Source organism: Athene noctua, chromosome 10, assembly GCF_965140245.1.
Source record: "Athene noctua chromosome 10, bAthNoc1.hap1.1, whole genome shotgun sequence".
Classification (NCBI taxonomy): domain Eukaryota; kingdom Metazoa; phylum Chordata; class Aves; order Strigiformes; family Strigidae; genus Athene; species Athene noctua.
Window position 1 is genome coordinate 18,797,872 of NC_134046.1, and position 15,695 is coordinate 18,813,566.

A 15,695-nucleotide genomic window follows, 5' to 3' on the forward strand; every position below is an offset into this window, starting at 1 on the left:
AGAGCCAAAGCCCAGCAGTCCCCCACTGCCCCACCTGCACCTGCAGCCCCAGCCCTGCTGCCATTGTGCCTCAGCATGACACATCCTAGAGAGTGCATGGACAGCTGGCAGCAGGGCATTTAGTTAATAGTGTTGATAATAGATGAAGTTTAATACAGTTAGTAAGAAAATGAGCCTAGTAGAGTTGATAATAAACCTTTGGAACAATTAACCTTTCCCAGTTGCCCTGTCCTCTTTGTCAGCACAGCCCCAGGGAGAGTTCCTATTTCACCACAGACCAAGCAGAAGCTACTGATCTGCCACCAGCTGAACCATTCCTGAGCACATCCCAACCTCATTTCTTAGCACTAGAGAGTAAAAGCCAGGATGAGTGCAGCATGGTACATGCACCTGTGATACTCTTCCCTATGACAGCTATGAATGAGCTATCCTCTCTTTGGCAGAGGCATTCTCCCAAGGCCATATCACGAGATGAGGGACTCACAAGTCCTGGAATTCTTTAGGTGACACAGCTGGGCCATAGAGCCATGGCTCAGCCTTTACCAGGAAGAGACAGCCCATTGCCCAGTGACTGAAAGAAGTACCTCTGGTAACAGCATTTATCAAGGACCAGTTCAGCAAAGAAGATTTAACCAAGGAATCTAAACTAGATGCTACTTCATGCCATCCTTCCTTTCCACTGAGCAGGAGGTTAATTTTTTGGTGAGAGCTGGCTTGTCACACATGCTGTGGAGGATGGTCCATGCTTTGCAGAGTTTTACATTAACCAGCATAAGAAATAAGGGTGAAAGTGTCCAAGTCCCCAGTAAACACACAGTGCTACACAGCACAGTCCCATCATGGAGAGATTGCCCAAATTATGGCCTAAAATCAGAGAACTGAGCATGGGATTCCCCCACCCAAATTTGAACATCCAGATGAACGTGCCAACACCTTCATCTAAGCTGGACCTGGGAAGCAGTGGATCATCTCATGCCTTCTCCCAATTGCTTTGAAATAGATATTGCTGAGTCAGCAACTGGCTTACAGAAATTGGTGCTACTTCCTCCCATTCTAGGGCTGAACTGGTTTGCATATAGTCATCCAGGAGAAAATCAAAGTGGGGTGCTGGTTGCACACTGCAGCCCTCTGTGTCCAGTGAGGGGCTGGGGGGTCCCGCAGTCCCCCAGCTACAGCCGCTGTTCGCCATCATTTCCCCTCTTCTCATCCTCTTCCCTCATTACCCCCCTTCCTATGTCCTTGCCCATAAATTTTTCCTTTTTTCTGGCTTCTCTGAGGTGTAACACTCCCCGACCCTCTGGCCCGATGCACAGCCCTTGGCAGCATCCAAAGGCACTTCCAGTGCCACAGGGAGCCCCTCCCATCCCAAAACGTGCTGTGGTGAAAGACAAGGAGACGCTTGTGGGTGCCTACCGGTTTTATTAGCAGCCCTGTGATTGGGTTCCCAACCCCCCAGCGAGGGTACTGGGGCACAGGGCGGTGTCACCCTGCCCACCCCGGTGTCCCCAGCGTGGCGGGGGGGAGGGTCACTCAGTGAAGCCCTGGGTGTCGCAGTGGGGTCCCTGCCACTTGTCATAGCACTGGCATCTGAACTCCTTGGCCAGCCGGGTGATGTCGTCACTGGACTCCAGGCTCTGGGCCACCAGCCAGGGTTTGCCAGCTTGCAGGTCGATGGCGAAGCGGAAGGGGTCAAGGTGGAGGAAGCCCTGCTTGTTCTCCTGGCGCACGCAGCGGCCGTGGCCAGAGCACAGGCTCTGGCTGCACAGATCGGCGCTGGCCGTCACGTTGACAATGTAGTGGCCCAGGGGCCCCTCAACGTAGTCCTTCAGCCTCAGGCACATCTCCTGCAATGGCACACGGTGTCACAGCCCTGCGCAGCCAGGGAACGGGGCATCCCCGTGGGCAGTGGCATGGTGCCACCAGCTGCACTCACCTTGGAACTGCTGTAGTTGAGGCTGCCCCAGAGGATGATGCCGGCGGCACCCTGAGCCGCGCTCTCTCCAATGGTGTTCATCAGGTCCTCCTGCACCCAAGGGGAGAGAAGTCAACAGTGCCCAAAGCCCTCACAATGCCCCGGCAGAGCTGAAGACTCCCCAGTGCCAACCCATCAGCCCAACAATTGCCCACCGTCCCCCACATCCCCATCACCTGGGAGAGGAAATCAACGGTGCAGTCAAAGGCGATCTGGGAGTAGGGCAGGATGGGGATGCCGCTGCTGAGGACACCACGCTGGACAGCAAAAGCCTCAGCCACGCGGTGTCGGACATAGGCAAGTGCCTTGTTGGTGCCGTTGAAGGAGGGAGGCAGGTAGATGCTGGGGTAGAGCGCCCGGCTGCTCTCCCAGAGCCACCACAGCTCCTTGTTCCTCTGCTGCTCCACCGCCGGGCACTTCCCGGTGTAGGGCAGGCTGTTAAAGTTGTTGTTGTAGCAGTTGGGGAAGCCATAGAAACCCCAGTAGCCGTCGGGACGGAGGGTCTCACCCAGCTGCAGGGTCTGCTCCATGAAGTTGCGGGCGCTCTGCTCAAACTGCTGCTTGGCCGTCTGGTTCACCCGCTCAGGGGGCCACTGTGGGTGCTGCTGCCGCACCAGCTCCTCCGACTTCTGCCTGTAGATGTCCATGGAGGCCCAGTTGCGGATCCACAGCGGGCGCCACTTCTCCCAGTCAATGACAGCCAGCCCGCCATAGGCAGGGCTGGGCAGGGTGACCTTGATGTCCTGGGTGGCCTGCTGGAGGTGGGCCTGCAGGCTGGCATTTTGGGGGAGCCCTCCGTTCACTGGCACCCCCTCAGATGTGTAGTAGGGGAGGAGCCCCAGCTTCTCGCTGTAGAAGAGCGTGATGTCCTGCCCAATAAAGGACTGCTGGTTGTTGGCCAACACATCAAAGATCTCCAGGTTGAGGGTGACATTGTACCTCTTGGCGCAGCGCTCAGTGGGGATGTTCCAGACAGTGACGAAGGGGCGGTTGACGAGGACGGGGCCGGGCCCCCCAGCACAGGCCGGGCTGGGCAGGAGCAGCAGGAGGACCCAGCAGGACCACCCCGATGCCATGATGCTGGCCAGTGCAGAATAGGTCTCAGAGCTGCCTGGGGGGAGCCAAGACAGACTGAGATCTGGGCAGACCTTGATGCTTTTATCCCCAGCCCAAGCCGGGGTCAACATTAATCCACTCCCCCCCGTCCCCGAGCGGTGCCAGTCACCCAGGGTCACCTCTCCCAGCTCCTCACGGGAAGTCCCCAAAGTTATCAGTAGCCGAAGCCCAGCGCGGCAGCCCCAAAGGGGGGACGGCAGCGTGCCAGCCCCAGGCAATGACTGGCAGCGACGGGCCTGTCTGGGGAGGAATGAACAGTCAACACCCGGTGACGGGCCGGCGATGAGCTGGGCTGGAAAGACAAACAAACACGGACAGGGTGGGAGGGCAAGGTCACGGTGACGGACGTGGGCTGTGCCGGGCGGGCACAGTGCGGAGCGTTAAATGGCAGGAGGAGGGCACTGCTGGGGGAAGCCCGCAGCGTCGGGCAGGACACAGCCCGGCGTGGCACAGGAGGGCACCGCCGGGGGACGCTCACGCGTGGGGACGGGAGCCACGGGACGGCACCGCCCGGGGCCACGCGCAGCAGCCAAGGGGTGCGGGAGGAAGGCGGCTGTGCCACGCAGGGGCGGGCGCCCCGGCACCGTGGGGCCGCGCCGTGCCCACGGGCGCCCCAAGGACGGGGCAGCGCCGCGGCGGGAGCGGCTGCAAGGGCACGGCAAAGGCAGCGCCGGGACACTGCGGCGCGGGGGCACCGCTCGTGGACACCCGTGGCACGGGACAGCGGCGCTGCGGGACACCGGCGGCACGGGGGTGCCCGGCGCCCGCGGGGCTGTACCCACCCCCGCCCGCGGCGCGCAGGACGCCGTCCCCACGCCGTTATCCCGGTGCCGGGGGGCTCCGCGCCCGCAGCCCGGATCCCGCCGTGCCCGCGGCCCGCGCGGCGTGTCCGGGCGGGGGGCGGGGCCAAGGCGGGGAACCCGCGGGCAGCCCGGGGCGGGGCCTGCGGCGGGGGGCGGGGCCTCCGCAGGCTCCACGTGGGTGGCCCGGCCGTGACCGCATCCCGCGGCTCCCACCCGGCGCGGCACCGGCACCACAGGGGAAGCTCCAACCCCGGCAGCCGCCCCCCGGCGCTCCCACCCCAGCGAGGCGATGCCGGGGAGCGGGGGGACCCCTGTGCGCCCCCCCAAATCAGCCCACACCCCACTCACACTCCACCCAGCTTTATTCGAGGTAAAGCACTTCGGTGTGGGGGCAGCGCACGGGGGCTCAGCACCACACAGCACCCGCTCCCTGCCCCCATGCCCCCCTTGCCCCCATCCCTCTCCTTACAACAGGAGAGGCCCCCTCACCAACACCCCACCCTCCCCCTCCCCGTGGGGGGCACCTGCCCCACAGCAGGGAGGGCAGATGTGGGGCAACCACACAGCTCCCCCCCCTATACTGAGGGGCAGCCCCCCCCCATAACAAGCTGCCTCACAGGCAGGCTAAAGGTATCTTAAATAGGTCCCCTACACCACCACAGAAAGGGGGTGCTGGGGGGGCCAGACAGTCCAGGGGCATTAGCCCCAGCTTGCAAGCAGCAACAGCACCCCAAGTCCCAGCGGTGCCAGGGGGCCAGGGGCACGACTGCGGGGGCCAGCAGGCACCTGGCAGCTGCTGCCCTGCCAGCCCTGGTAGCAGCGGCAGCGGAAGTGGGTCCGTAGGAAGAGGGTGTCAGCAGAGGACAGCTGGCCCTCGGCCCAGAAGAGGGGGCGCTGGGGGTGATCCCCATCGCGGTGCCGCAGCTGGAAGCTGGTGGAGTTGAGGTGGAGGAAGACGTCGGCGGTGCTGTCCTGGCGCAAGCAGCGGCCCCGGCCCTGGCACAGCACCGTGCTGCAGAGCTGTGCTGCTGTCGTGACGTTCACGATGTAGCGGCCCAGGTCCCCCTCCAGGTAGTTCTTGAGGATCTGGCATGAATCCTGGGGGAAAGGAGCATCAGGGGCATGCTGAGGTGCCCCAGGGAGAGAAGCACCCCAGATAGAGAGGACACCCCAGCCTCAGGACACTGGTCTTCCTCTGGGAGCAGGTGACACCACCCCCCACCCCCATCATCTACCTCCCCAGGGGCACACTGACCCCAAACCTACCCGGTTTTTGGTGTAGTCCGCATCACCCCAGAAAATGGCCCCAGCTGCACCGAGCGCCGCACTCTCTCCAATGGTGGAGATCAGGTCGGGCTGCGGGGACAGATCCTGGTTACTGCCCACAGACCCCACACTGCACCCACACCCCCCAGCACAGCACACTCCAAATCGCACACTGTGGGGTCAGGGAGGGAAGAGCCGTCCCTGCCCCAGACCACAGGGAGAGGGGACTGTCCCAGCTCCCCTCCACCACCCTCCTCCTTGGGGGCTAAGCCAGCACAGCACAGGGGCTGTGGGCTCATATATCTCAGGGTCTCTTGGCTGCCAGGACCCAAGAGCCATGTGGTACCTCCCAGGCTCTTTCCTGGTGACGGTCCTGCTGCCAGACACCTTGCCCATAAGGGGGCCAGTTTGTGGAACCCCATCGCCCACCCACAGTGGGGCTGAGCTGGAGGTCCCCATACTGTAAACCCCACTTGGAGGGAGGCAGGCAGGGCTGGGCACCCCTCCTGCTCTCTGGGCCCAGCACCATACCAAAGGGTGCTGCTCCCCACCCCACCCAGAGACAGTCAAACCATGGGGTGCCAGCAGCACTGTGGGGGTGGACACCAGCCTCCAGAACCACCCTCCTCCAGCGGGGCACAACGGGACATGGGCAGACCCCAGAGCCCAGGCACCCGGCACTTGGGACAAAGACGTCCCAGTGGCACAGCCCTACCTGGCTGAGCACGTCCAGCTTGCGGATGTATGTGGGCCGGGTGTAGACAAAGACAGGCAGGGAATAGCCATCATGGTGCTGCTGCGAGATGCGCATGGCCTCCATCACCCGCGCCCGCACGAACTTGCGGCTGTTGGGGGTGGAGGCCAGGAGGACGTCGAGGTAGATGGAGGGGTAGAGAGCCAGGCTCTCCCTCCAGAGCCACGCCAGCTGGTCGTTGCGTGTCTTCTCCACATCCGGGCACTGCCCCGTATAGCTCTCCTTGTTCTTGCTGTAGTCATGGTTGTAGCAGTCCGGGAAGAGGTAGAACCCCCAGAGCTGCTTAGGTCGGAAGCTCTTGGCCATGCGCAGGGTGCTCACCATGAACTGCCGGGCGGCCGACTCAAACTCGAACACGGCCTGCTTGTTCACCTCCTCGGGGGACCAGGTGGGCTGCCGCTGGTACACCAGCTGCTGTGACACCTCCCGGTAGACGTCCTTGGGCTTCCAGTTGCGAGCCCAGATGGGCCGCCACTCCTCCCAGTCGATGACGGCCAGCCCCTCCTTGGCGGGCGAGCGGATGTACTTGCTGATGCCCTCCTGGAGGCGGGCGAGGTGCTCGGACAGGCTGCTGTTTTGGGGGACACCACCGTTGATGGCCACGCGCTGGCTGGTGTAGTAGGGGTAGAGCCCCAGGCGCTCCTTGTAGAAGATGGTGAGGTTCTGCCCCACGAAGCCCTCATTGGGGGAGGCGTGCAGGTCAAAGAGGCTGAAGTCGAGGGACACACGGAAGCGGGGCTTGCAGTCCTGGGTGGGCACGTTCCAGGCCACCAGGAAGGGCCGGCGGGTGAGCAAGGGGGCAGCCGACGGCTTCTCGGGGGGCTGCCGGGCCAGGGCCAGCAGGGCTAGCCAGGGCACAGCCGCCGCCGCCGCCGCGCAGCCCCCGCGCATCCTGCCCGACGGGGGCCTGGCGGCAGCGCGAAGAGGGGGGGTCAGGAGCGGGGTGCGAGCAGGGGGCGGCTCTGCCCACACCCCCCACAAGGCAGACCCTGCTCCAAGCCCCCTCCCCGCACCTCCCTGCCCGGGGCAGAGGGATCCCGGGGGGGGGCGCCAGCAGAGCCCCCGGGGGGGCTGGTTCCCGGGAATCCCGGTCCCAAGCGGTTCCGCCCGCTCCCGGTCGCGGTTCCCCCCCCGCCGCTCCCTCTTGCTCCCGGTCTGGCTCCCGCTCCCCGCCGCTCCCCCGGGTGCCGGCGCGGCGCCGCCTTTGTCCGAGCGCGGCACACAAAGCGCCGGGGCGCGGCCCCCCGCCGCCCCGCTCCCCGCCCGTCCCGCTCGGCTCTCGCTCCCCCGCCCGGCTCTCACAGCGGCTCACGCCATCCCCCGCCACGGGCTCCCGCCGGCGCCGCCTCCCCCCGCCGCCCGCTTTAAACCTCCCCGGCGCGCACCACCCGCGGGGGCGCCGCCTCCCCGCCCCGACCGGGCCCGCCCCGACCGCGGCGCGCCGGGGTGGCGGCGCGGACCATCGCGGGGCCCCGGGGGCGCGGACCGGCCGCGGCCCCCCCGCACACACCCCCCTCCGCGCGGCCCCGGCGGCGGCGAGCCGCGTCCCTCCCCCCCGGCCCGCCGCGCTTGGTACGGCCCGGCAGGCCCCGCCCCCCGCGCGGCGGAAGGGGGCGGGGCAGGGCGCGGGGGTGCCGGCAGGGGGCGCCGCGGGGCGCGGGGGGGCGCTAGGAGCTGCGGCCCTCGGTGGGGGGGGTCCCCAAAACGGTGGTGACCCCAGGTCGGTGGTGACCCCAGGATCGCGGTGTTCCCAAAACGGTGGTGACCCCAAAATGGCAGTGTCCCCAGGATCATGGTCACCCCAAAATGGCAGTGTCCCCAGAACTGTGGTGACCCCCGGACGGTGTCCCCAAGGCAGTGGCGATCCTGGAACGGTGGAGACCCCAGAACTGTGGTGACCCCTGAATGGTAGCAACCCCAGAATGGTGGTGTCCCCCAGGGCAGTGGTGTCCCCAGCATAGCAGTGACCCCAGTACAGCAATGTCCCCCAGGGCAGCGGTGTCCCCAGCACAGTGGTGTCCCCCGGGGCACAGCAATGACCCCAGCACAGTGGTGTCCCCAGCACAGCGGTGTCCCTCAGGGCACAGCAATGACCCCAGCACAGCGGTGTCCCCAGGGCGGTGCTGGCCCGGGCAGGATGTCCTGTGCGGGGCCGGGGCAGTCGGTGCTGCTGATTCAGCCGCAGCCCCGCGGGTTTCCTGCCCGGGGGACACAGGGAGGGCCATGGAGGCAGCAGGGCTGGGGGGGCTTCCTTCCCGGGGTGCTGCCGTGGCTCCGGAGGGTCCCCCTGTCCTGCCTGTCCCCTGCGTACTCTGGCCAGGGCTGGCCCCGGCGGGCTGGGGGCCATCGGGGTGCCCCAGCAGAGGAAGCACCGGGGCCAGAGCGCCAGGGTGTGCCGGGCCAGCGGGGGAAGGAAGTGGGGCTGAATCTGCGGAAGTGCTCCCCAGCCGCCCGCCAGCTCCCCGGGGAGCAGGAGGGAGTGTCGAGCCCGGCATTGTTCAGTGCCGGCCCCCGGTGCCCGCTGTGCCAAGCCCAGGGCCGCAGGCACCCGCAGATGGCTCCAGTTAGTGGGACCCACTCGGGTGTCAGCTTTCATGGCGAAGCTCCCACCCAGAGGGTGACGGTACTGCTGGGGACGGGCACAGCGTCCGGGCTGGCCGCTCCGAATCCAGGCAGCACCCCACGGCCCGGCCTGGCCTGCGGGCAACACCGGGCACCAGCCGGGAGAGGGGCAGGGGAGGCAGCCACTGGCCGGGCGTTGCCTGCCAAAGCCCTCGGGAGAGATTGTGGGGAGCCAAGAAATCCCAGTGCTGGCGGGTGCTGCCCTTCCCCTGCGGGCAGTAAACAGGCTCCCTTCGCCGGCAGCAGAAATGCCTAAAATTTTCCATCCCCTGTGGCCTTGTGCGCTGAAGGTTACCAGCCCCGGCAGCAGCGGGGTGGCCGGAGGGGTCACCGCTTTCCGCTCCCGTGAGGGCTGGAAGTCCTCAATGCAATGCAGCTTCTCGCTGCCATCCCCTCGGGAGGGCTCGTCATCGCCTGCCTCAGTTTCCCTCCTCCCTTCCCAGAGGGAAGGCCCTGGATTTTGGGAGGGGGCAGCTGGACGGATCCAGCCTCCCCTTCCATCTCACCCTGCTGAGCATGAGATCATTTTAAGCCATTCCCAGCTGGACACAAGAGCAGAGAGGGGCACAGGATGGTGGAGGCAGGCAGTGTCCAGGGTGAGCCGAGCAGGCGAGCTGCCCCCCGTAGGCAGCCGGGTGGCTGCGAATCCCTCAGGGATGCTGGATAACGGGGCGTTAGTCACATCCACTCGCGCTGGACAGGTCGGGACAAGGTGCCAGAGAAGCTTGGTTCGGGGACAGAGCAGCCGCAGGGCAGGAGGGGAGATCAGCACCTTCCTCTGCCCCGGGCCAGGGGCTGCAGGCACAGCCCTGCCCCGCAGGCAGCAGGAGGGGGACTGAGGTGGCCCCGGTGGACACAGAGATGCTCACGGGGCCAGTGAGCCACAGCCATCACCTTGTTTAATCTTGCCGAGCCATAACATCCTGTGCAGCCACCCAGTCCCCCTCGAGGCCATCGCGATCCGTCCCTCCTGAGGTTGGGGCCCCTATGGATCAACGGTCAAAAGTCCCAGAGCCTCGTCCCCCGCAAGCCGAAGTGTTGGCAGGACACACCACATCACTCACTCTCATGACAGCTTTCGTCAGTGGCTCATTTCCGAGCCGGCTTGCGTGAAGGAAATGATGAGAGGTGGTGGAGGCTGCAGGAAAACATTTGCAGGGCTGCCAGGAGCAGGATGTGGGGCACAAAGTGAGATCACGCTCACCCCACAGACAGTCAGCACCCCTCAGGGATGGGCGGCATCCGGGCACAGGGTCACGTTGGGTCCGAGAAAGTCATCGGGCCCCGGTAATTAATGAGGCACCGATTTGGCAGGGCAGGAGATGAAGGACCGGACAGGCGGATTCCTCCCCCGTGGGGCGCAGGCGGACAGACGGGAAGAGGTTGGCTTGAGGCTGGGCTGCCTGCGGACGCCCAGGTCCCTTGCTGCCTCACAGGTCCCTCCCGGACCTCCCTCCCCACATGGGAGGCGAGAGGGGCCTGAGCTCCAACCCTATTGAGCCGAACAAGAGCTACATGTATTTGTATAAACACATTTTAGTTATATATTTAAAGGATGTCACAGCAGCTATGGAGAAAGTCACAGCCCAGCAAAGCCACCAACTCCTGCCAGCGCCATGTGCCAAACTGGAGCACCTGGAAATGGGCATGACTCACAGCTCCTTCACCACCTGTTCAGCCACATGTGCACAAACACCCCCCGTCCTGAAAAAAGAGGGGGCTCGAGGCGCTGGTGGCAAACAGAGCAGCATGGCAAAGCCCACCTCCCCTCGGCTCTCCAGCATCGCCCTCCTCCACCCACGGGCACATCTGCTCACCCACCCGCCCTCCCCAGTAAGACAGCTCTTGGACTTGGGGGCTCTACAAATAATTTTATTGAAATTTAACAAAAGTGGACAGATGCACTGGGAGGAAGGACCATAAATAATAGTGTACGTTTCCCAAACCCACGGGTCCTACCCACGCGCTAGAGGAGCAAGGAGCCTAGTGTCAGTGAGTACGGTTCGGCTACACATCCACACGGGAAAGCACAACATCGCACAGAAATCATTTAAAAAACAAAAAGAAAAAAAAGACTCGGAAGAAAAACCTTCCTTTTTTTTTTGCTTGCTCCAACACCACAGTGGACACAGATACTATTTACAGCGACCTTCACATTTTTAAGATCCCTCCAGGTGCTCCCAAGGCCCTGCTGCTGCAGGAGGGCTGGAGGCCAGCAGAGCGGAGGGGGCCCGGGGGTGGCTGCTCGGGGACCAGCCTGGGAAGCAGCGGGGCAGGATGCAGCTTGTTGGCAGCCTGCGGAGCTTTGCTGCTGCTCGCTCGGTGACATGGGGGTGGGAGAAGGCGTGTTTTTTGGGGGGTGGGGGTGGAAGCATGTTTGACGCCCTGGGGGAAGAAGGGTGGGCAGCTTGTCAGGGAGAACAAAAGCATCCTTGCTAAGCCGGTCTCTGTTTCTGCCCACCCCGGGGTTCAGGCTCTGCCTTGTCAGCAGATTTTTGGCGGGTAGCCAGGCGAGGGGCTCCCTGTCAGGGCAGGCAAAGGCCCGGGTCCCCTCCCCGCTCCTCCTCCACCTTCCCCCATACCCGCGGTGGGTTCAGTGCACCTTCCCACGCCCTCGGACAGCAGCGGGGCAAGGCGGCACAGGCGGCCCGGCCACGGCTTTCTCTCCTCTTCCTGGGGACAGCAGCTCCCGCAATCCTGCGGAGCCCAAGGGATGCCCTTCCCAGGGAGATCCGGCCCGGGAGAAACTCAAAAGCAGGTGGTGAGAATAAGAAACACTTCAGTGGAGGATTGTTTTAAGACAAGACTCTTTCAAGCAAGCAGGAGAACAAAAGATGTTGCAAGCAGTGCCCAGCATCACAGTGTAGACGAGGTCCCTGCCGGAGCCCTGCGCTCCTGCTTCCCGGCCCGGTGGCAGCCAGCACAGCCGTGTCACCCGCCTCCGTGCTTCACCCTCCGTGCTCGCTCCTGCCGACAGGAACAGCGGGTGGAAGGACACGGAGGGAAGAGGTGGTGACAGGAAGACGGCAACAGCCACGCTGTTGTTATCTCCCCGAAGCCGGGAATGTGGCCCCACGCCCGGGCGGCTCTCGGCGGGCGCGGGGATGGATACATCCAACGTAGACGCCGACAGGGCTGGCAGCCAAGTGCCAGCAGCTTAAATTAAAAATCGAGGTAGCGAACATCTGAAGTGCTTAGGAAGTAAGTAAGTTCTGGAACAAAAGAGGAGGAAAGGCGAGCCGGCTGCTGTGGGAAGCAGGCTCTGACCCAGTTTAAAGCTGCGCCCACTGCCTCGCTGCCGGTCCTCCTCCACCCACCCGGCCCGGGGCAGCCGAGCAGGGAGGCAGTGGCTCCCAGTGCTGGCGAGGGGTTGTACAGGTCGGGCCTTTCCCTGGCCCTGCAGCAGCTGGCTCAGCGCCCCGAGGCCCGCACACAGGGGTGAGAGGTTTTTCAGTGCTGCCAAGATGAGCTCGACCTTCTCAAGTGGGAGGAAAGAAGAGAAAGGAGCAGGGCCTTCCGAGACAGAGCAGAAAGCCTCCCTTTAAAGTGCATCACATTCCTCCTCCTGCTGCCAGCTGGGACACGGGAGGAACCGTAGTTCACATCGCCAGGGAGATTTCCAAGTCAGGGCAGGCCCACCGATTGATTGTTTTCAGGGGTTGGGGAGGAAATAAATGATTTCCTTCCTGCTTGGCTCTGTCAAGGCCCCCCCCACCGGGAGGTACGTTCAAGATGGCAGCAGGGGTGAGGACGTTCCGAGGAGGTGCCCTGCCCAGCAGCCCAGCCCCATGGCAGGCGAGGGATGGTGCTCAGCCGGAGCCACCCTGCTAACAGAGAAGGTAAGTCTGCTGCAGAGCTGGGGACCTCGCTGCTGCCAGCAGCGGCCACGGACCGCAGAGATCTGCGGGCAGAGGGACTGCAGGCAGCAGTGAAGCCAACCTCCCCAGAGCTGGCATAAGCGGGGAAACGCACAGGGGGAAGAGACCAAGGTCCAAGATAACAGCATCCGATCTCCATCCCCTTCCCAAAAGGAGCGCAGCAGCCAGCCAGATGTGCTCCGAGACCGGCCCCTCCTCGGCCTGCCCCATTTATCCTCCATCAACAGACCCATTCAGGGGAGCATCACAGAACACCCATGTCAAGCGACACACTGCAACACTGGCCATCTAACCACCGGGCCCAAGGGATCTCGGGGCCCCGGGCAGTGCGTTACCTTGCCCTGGCTCTCCCTGGGCCGCATACCTGAGAAGCAGGGGATTTTCTCTGGTGAGAAGTGCAGGCTTGCTCTCCCTTTAACAGCTCAAACACAGCAGCTCATTTGCAGTTCCAGTTACCCATCCAACGTCAGCTAGAGGCTACAAAAGGTATTTTAGTCTTCTGACTCAAGCGAGGATGTTTTTAAGCAGTCGTTGCACAAGGTCACCCATCTCCTGCAAGGAGCGCTAGCCAAGTCCAGCCCAGCCTGCTCCGTCCTGCCTCAGCTCCGGGTGAAGGGAGAGCCGCCGTCCCCGACACGCGCCCAGAGTCCTCCTCGGGTGGGAACACGACGCAGCCTCGCTTGGTGAGGATGGGGGCGCTGGGGAAGGGCCTCCCGCCCGCGGGCAGCAACGTCTGGTGACTCACACCTCGCAGATGATCACCGGGAAATCTACGTGAATGCGAGGGTGCTCTAGTTTCACTATGCCCTGGAAGAAGAGTCAGAGTGGTGAGCAGAGGAGACCACCAAGCAACAGCCCCAAGCCCTGCGAGCAACCCCGTCCGACAGAGAACACTGCACCTTGAGGAACACAAGTCCGTAAAGCCGCCATCACGCCAGGTATGCCTGGCCAGCGGCACATGAACCAAAAGCACTTTGCCCTTTGAACTCGTCCCTGGAGAGCCAAGGGCGGCACAACTGGCTGCCATGCATGGCAGGTTTGGAGCTCAGCAGGGCGAGAAAGGAGGGAGCTGCTCTGCCAGGCACTGCCCGTGCAGCAGCTGGCGCGTGACTGGCAGATACGGGCTGTCTGTGCTTTTCATCCGGCACCTTTCATTCACGGGATTTAAAAGAATGAAAAGAGCTCTCTGAGAGGAAGCAGCCAGGGCAGCTGGTGCACAAGAAAAGCAGCTTTCTATCCAGAGGGGAGGCTGCTGAATGCATGCTCCCTCCACGCCAGCTACAGGCGTCTTTCCCATGCTCCGTCCAAGCCTTCTCCTGTTACAGCACCAGGAGGACCCGCTGGGAGGCAGGGGGTGGAGTGGGGGCTTGGGGCTGGGCCTGCACCCACAGAGCCAGAGAAAAGCCTGGACTAGCAAAAGGCTATTTAGTGCCGGTATCTGCCCTCTCTGGCTCAGCTGATCTTTCCAACTGAAGGAGTTTCAACCCACATTGAGGAGGATGAGCAGACGGTCCCACAGCCCAAGCCTGCCCCTGTGAGAACGCCAGTCTGGGGAGCAGTGTTGAATCCTTCCCCCCTGTAACTACCTGCGCAGTGCCCAGAGGGGTCCCATCCTGCTGGGGGGCTGCTTGCCCCTCAGAGCACACCAACAGCTCATCCCAGGTGCTCACTAGAGCCGTGCCTTTCTGCTTACTTAGAAAAGACTCTTGCAGGGTCTCCCTCTAGCCTTGGTTTGATCCCCCCTTTTCTTTATGTATGCCCCCAGAAGCTTCCCTACATGCAGGCTATCCTTCTCCTGCACTGAGACCCTCAGTTGGTGTCCCAGCCCCCACACGGTTTCACCACAGTTGCTTACTTTAAGAGGAGACTTTTGCACTGAGGTGCAAAACACATAGCTGCCAACACCACTGTCGCTACCGAGCAACCGAGGGAATGTGCGCACTCATGTCAGCAGGTGACAGGCTTTGGCTGCTGCTCCTGAAGCCAGGACCTGGCCCTCCACAGTGACATGACATCGGCTGAGCAAGCACAGCACCCCACACCTTGGGGAAAGGGGTCAGTGATGGCCACGGCTGTGCATGGCTGCCTGGCACTCTGCACCCCACCCCACACACCCAGCTGAGCTATCTTCCCCAGCCTGGCAGGTCTGAAGGGCTGGGGCACCACTTCTCTATGGAAAGGTGGACTGGAGAGTGTCACCAGCTCCCCCTCTCCAGCCACAGCCTCACTAGGTGACACAGGTGTGAGTCAGGACACACAGGAGCCACAGCTCTCAGGCGGAAGCTGAGGGGGAAGCAGAAAGCCTCTGGCTTCCTGGCAAGAAGATGCCCTAAGGGAGAAGGCCCACATGCAAGAGCTCCTGCAAAGCTGGGACTTCAGCTGCCACCCTGGCGCTTTAGCACTCACTTTCCCCCACTCTTCTCCACACACTACCTGAGGTATCAGGTTCTTGTGGATCCTCTTCAGCTTGGCACGCTTCCTCCCATTCTTGGTAACGATTGTCTCCTCGTAGAACTCGTGGGCGAGATCCCCGTCCTCATCGTAATACATGGAGCTGCCGGGAGGAGAGGGGAGGCGGCTAGGTAAGAGCTTGCCGGCAGCTGCCGGCTTCCGTGCCCCGAGCAGGGCAGGGGGCTGGGGCAGGCCGGCCCCGCCTGGGTTGTAGCCACCACCCGCTGCTGGCTCAGCGGCTGCCGGGCGCTGCCCTCTCGTCCCACGACGCCCCGCGGAAGGCCGGGGCCTGCCCCCGCCGCCACGACGGTGCTCGGGCAGGCCTGCACCCACCCCGCAGCGGAGGTTCCCCCCTCCCCGGCTGCCATGGCAACACCACACCAACCCCCCCGGCTTCTCACCCGCGGCGTGTGAAGACGAAGGGGGTGGCGGCGCGCGCGGCCCGCGCCCGGGCCAGGGCCTGCTGCCCGCCGGGGCCCTCGGCGCCGCCGCCGCCCGCCGCCGGGGAGGCGAAGGGCCACAGCCCCCGCGACTTGGAGCCGCTGGCGCCCATGGCGGCGGCGGGGGCGGCGGGAACGGGGCGGGGGAGAGGGGGAGCGGGGGTGAGGGGGAAGCGGCCCGGAGCCGCCCAGCGACACCGACCAAGCGCCTCCCTGCGCGCGCCGCCGCGCTGCGACACTTCCGGCGCCCGCGACGCGCCCCTGCACGTGATCCGGGGGAGGTGTGCCCGCGTCACGTGAGAGAGGCGCGGGGCAGGGCCCCCCGCCTGGCGCCGGCAGAAACCCCGCGGCCGCCGGTTCGAGCCCCGCCGCGGCCGCGCACCACGTGCGGGC

The 15,695-nt window shown here is 64.0% G+C and overlaps 3 protein-coding genes across 3 annotated transcripts; all 3 read right to left on the minus strand.

Annotated features, from left to right (window-relative positions):
- Positions 1–1,419: 1,419 nt before the first annotated feature.
- On the minus strand, positions 1,420–4,271 carry LOC141964088 (hyaluronidase-1-like). Its single transcript, XM_074914022.1, has 3 exons — positions 2,149–4,271; positions 1,934–2,023; positions 1,420–1,844 (listed from the first exon to the last, which is right to left on the minus strand). Exons 1-3 carry the CDS (start codon positions 3,157–3,159, stop codon positions 1,527–1,529), a joined length of 1,419 nt encoding a protein of 472 aa, XP_074770123.1. The 5' UTR covers positions 3,160–4,271; the 3' UTR covers positions 1,420–1,526.
- Positions 4,272–4,420: 149 nt separating this feature from the next.
- Positions 4,421–7,287, minus strand: HYAL2 (hyaluronidase 2). Its single transcript, XM_074914006.1, has 4 exons — positions 7,214–7,287; positions 5,873–6,818; positions 5,158–5,247; positions 4,421–4,989 (listed from the first exon to the last, which is right to left on the minus strand). Exons 2-4 carry the CDS (start codon positions 6,800–6,802, stop codon positions 4,591–4,593), a joined length of 1,419 nt encoding a protein of 472 aa, XP_074770107.1. The 5' UTR covers positions 6,803–6,818; positions 7,214–7,287; the 3' UTR covers positions 4,421–4,590.
- Positions 7,288–10,389: 3,102 nt separating this feature from the next.
- Positions 10,390–15,576, minus strand: TUSC2 (tumor suppressor 2, mitochondrial calcium regulator). The gene is made up of 3 exons (XM_074914310.1): positions 15,264–15,576; positions 14,845–14,965; positions 10,390–13,218 (listed from the first exon to the last, which is right to left on the minus strand). The coding sequence occupies exons 1-3, from the start codon at positions 15,413–15,415 to the stop codon at positions 13,153–13,155; spliced, it is 339 nt and encodes a 112-aa protein (XP_074770411.1). The 5' UTR covers positions 15,416–15,576; the 3' UTR covers positions 10,390–13,152.
- Positions 15,577–15,695: the final 119 nt, after the last annotated feature.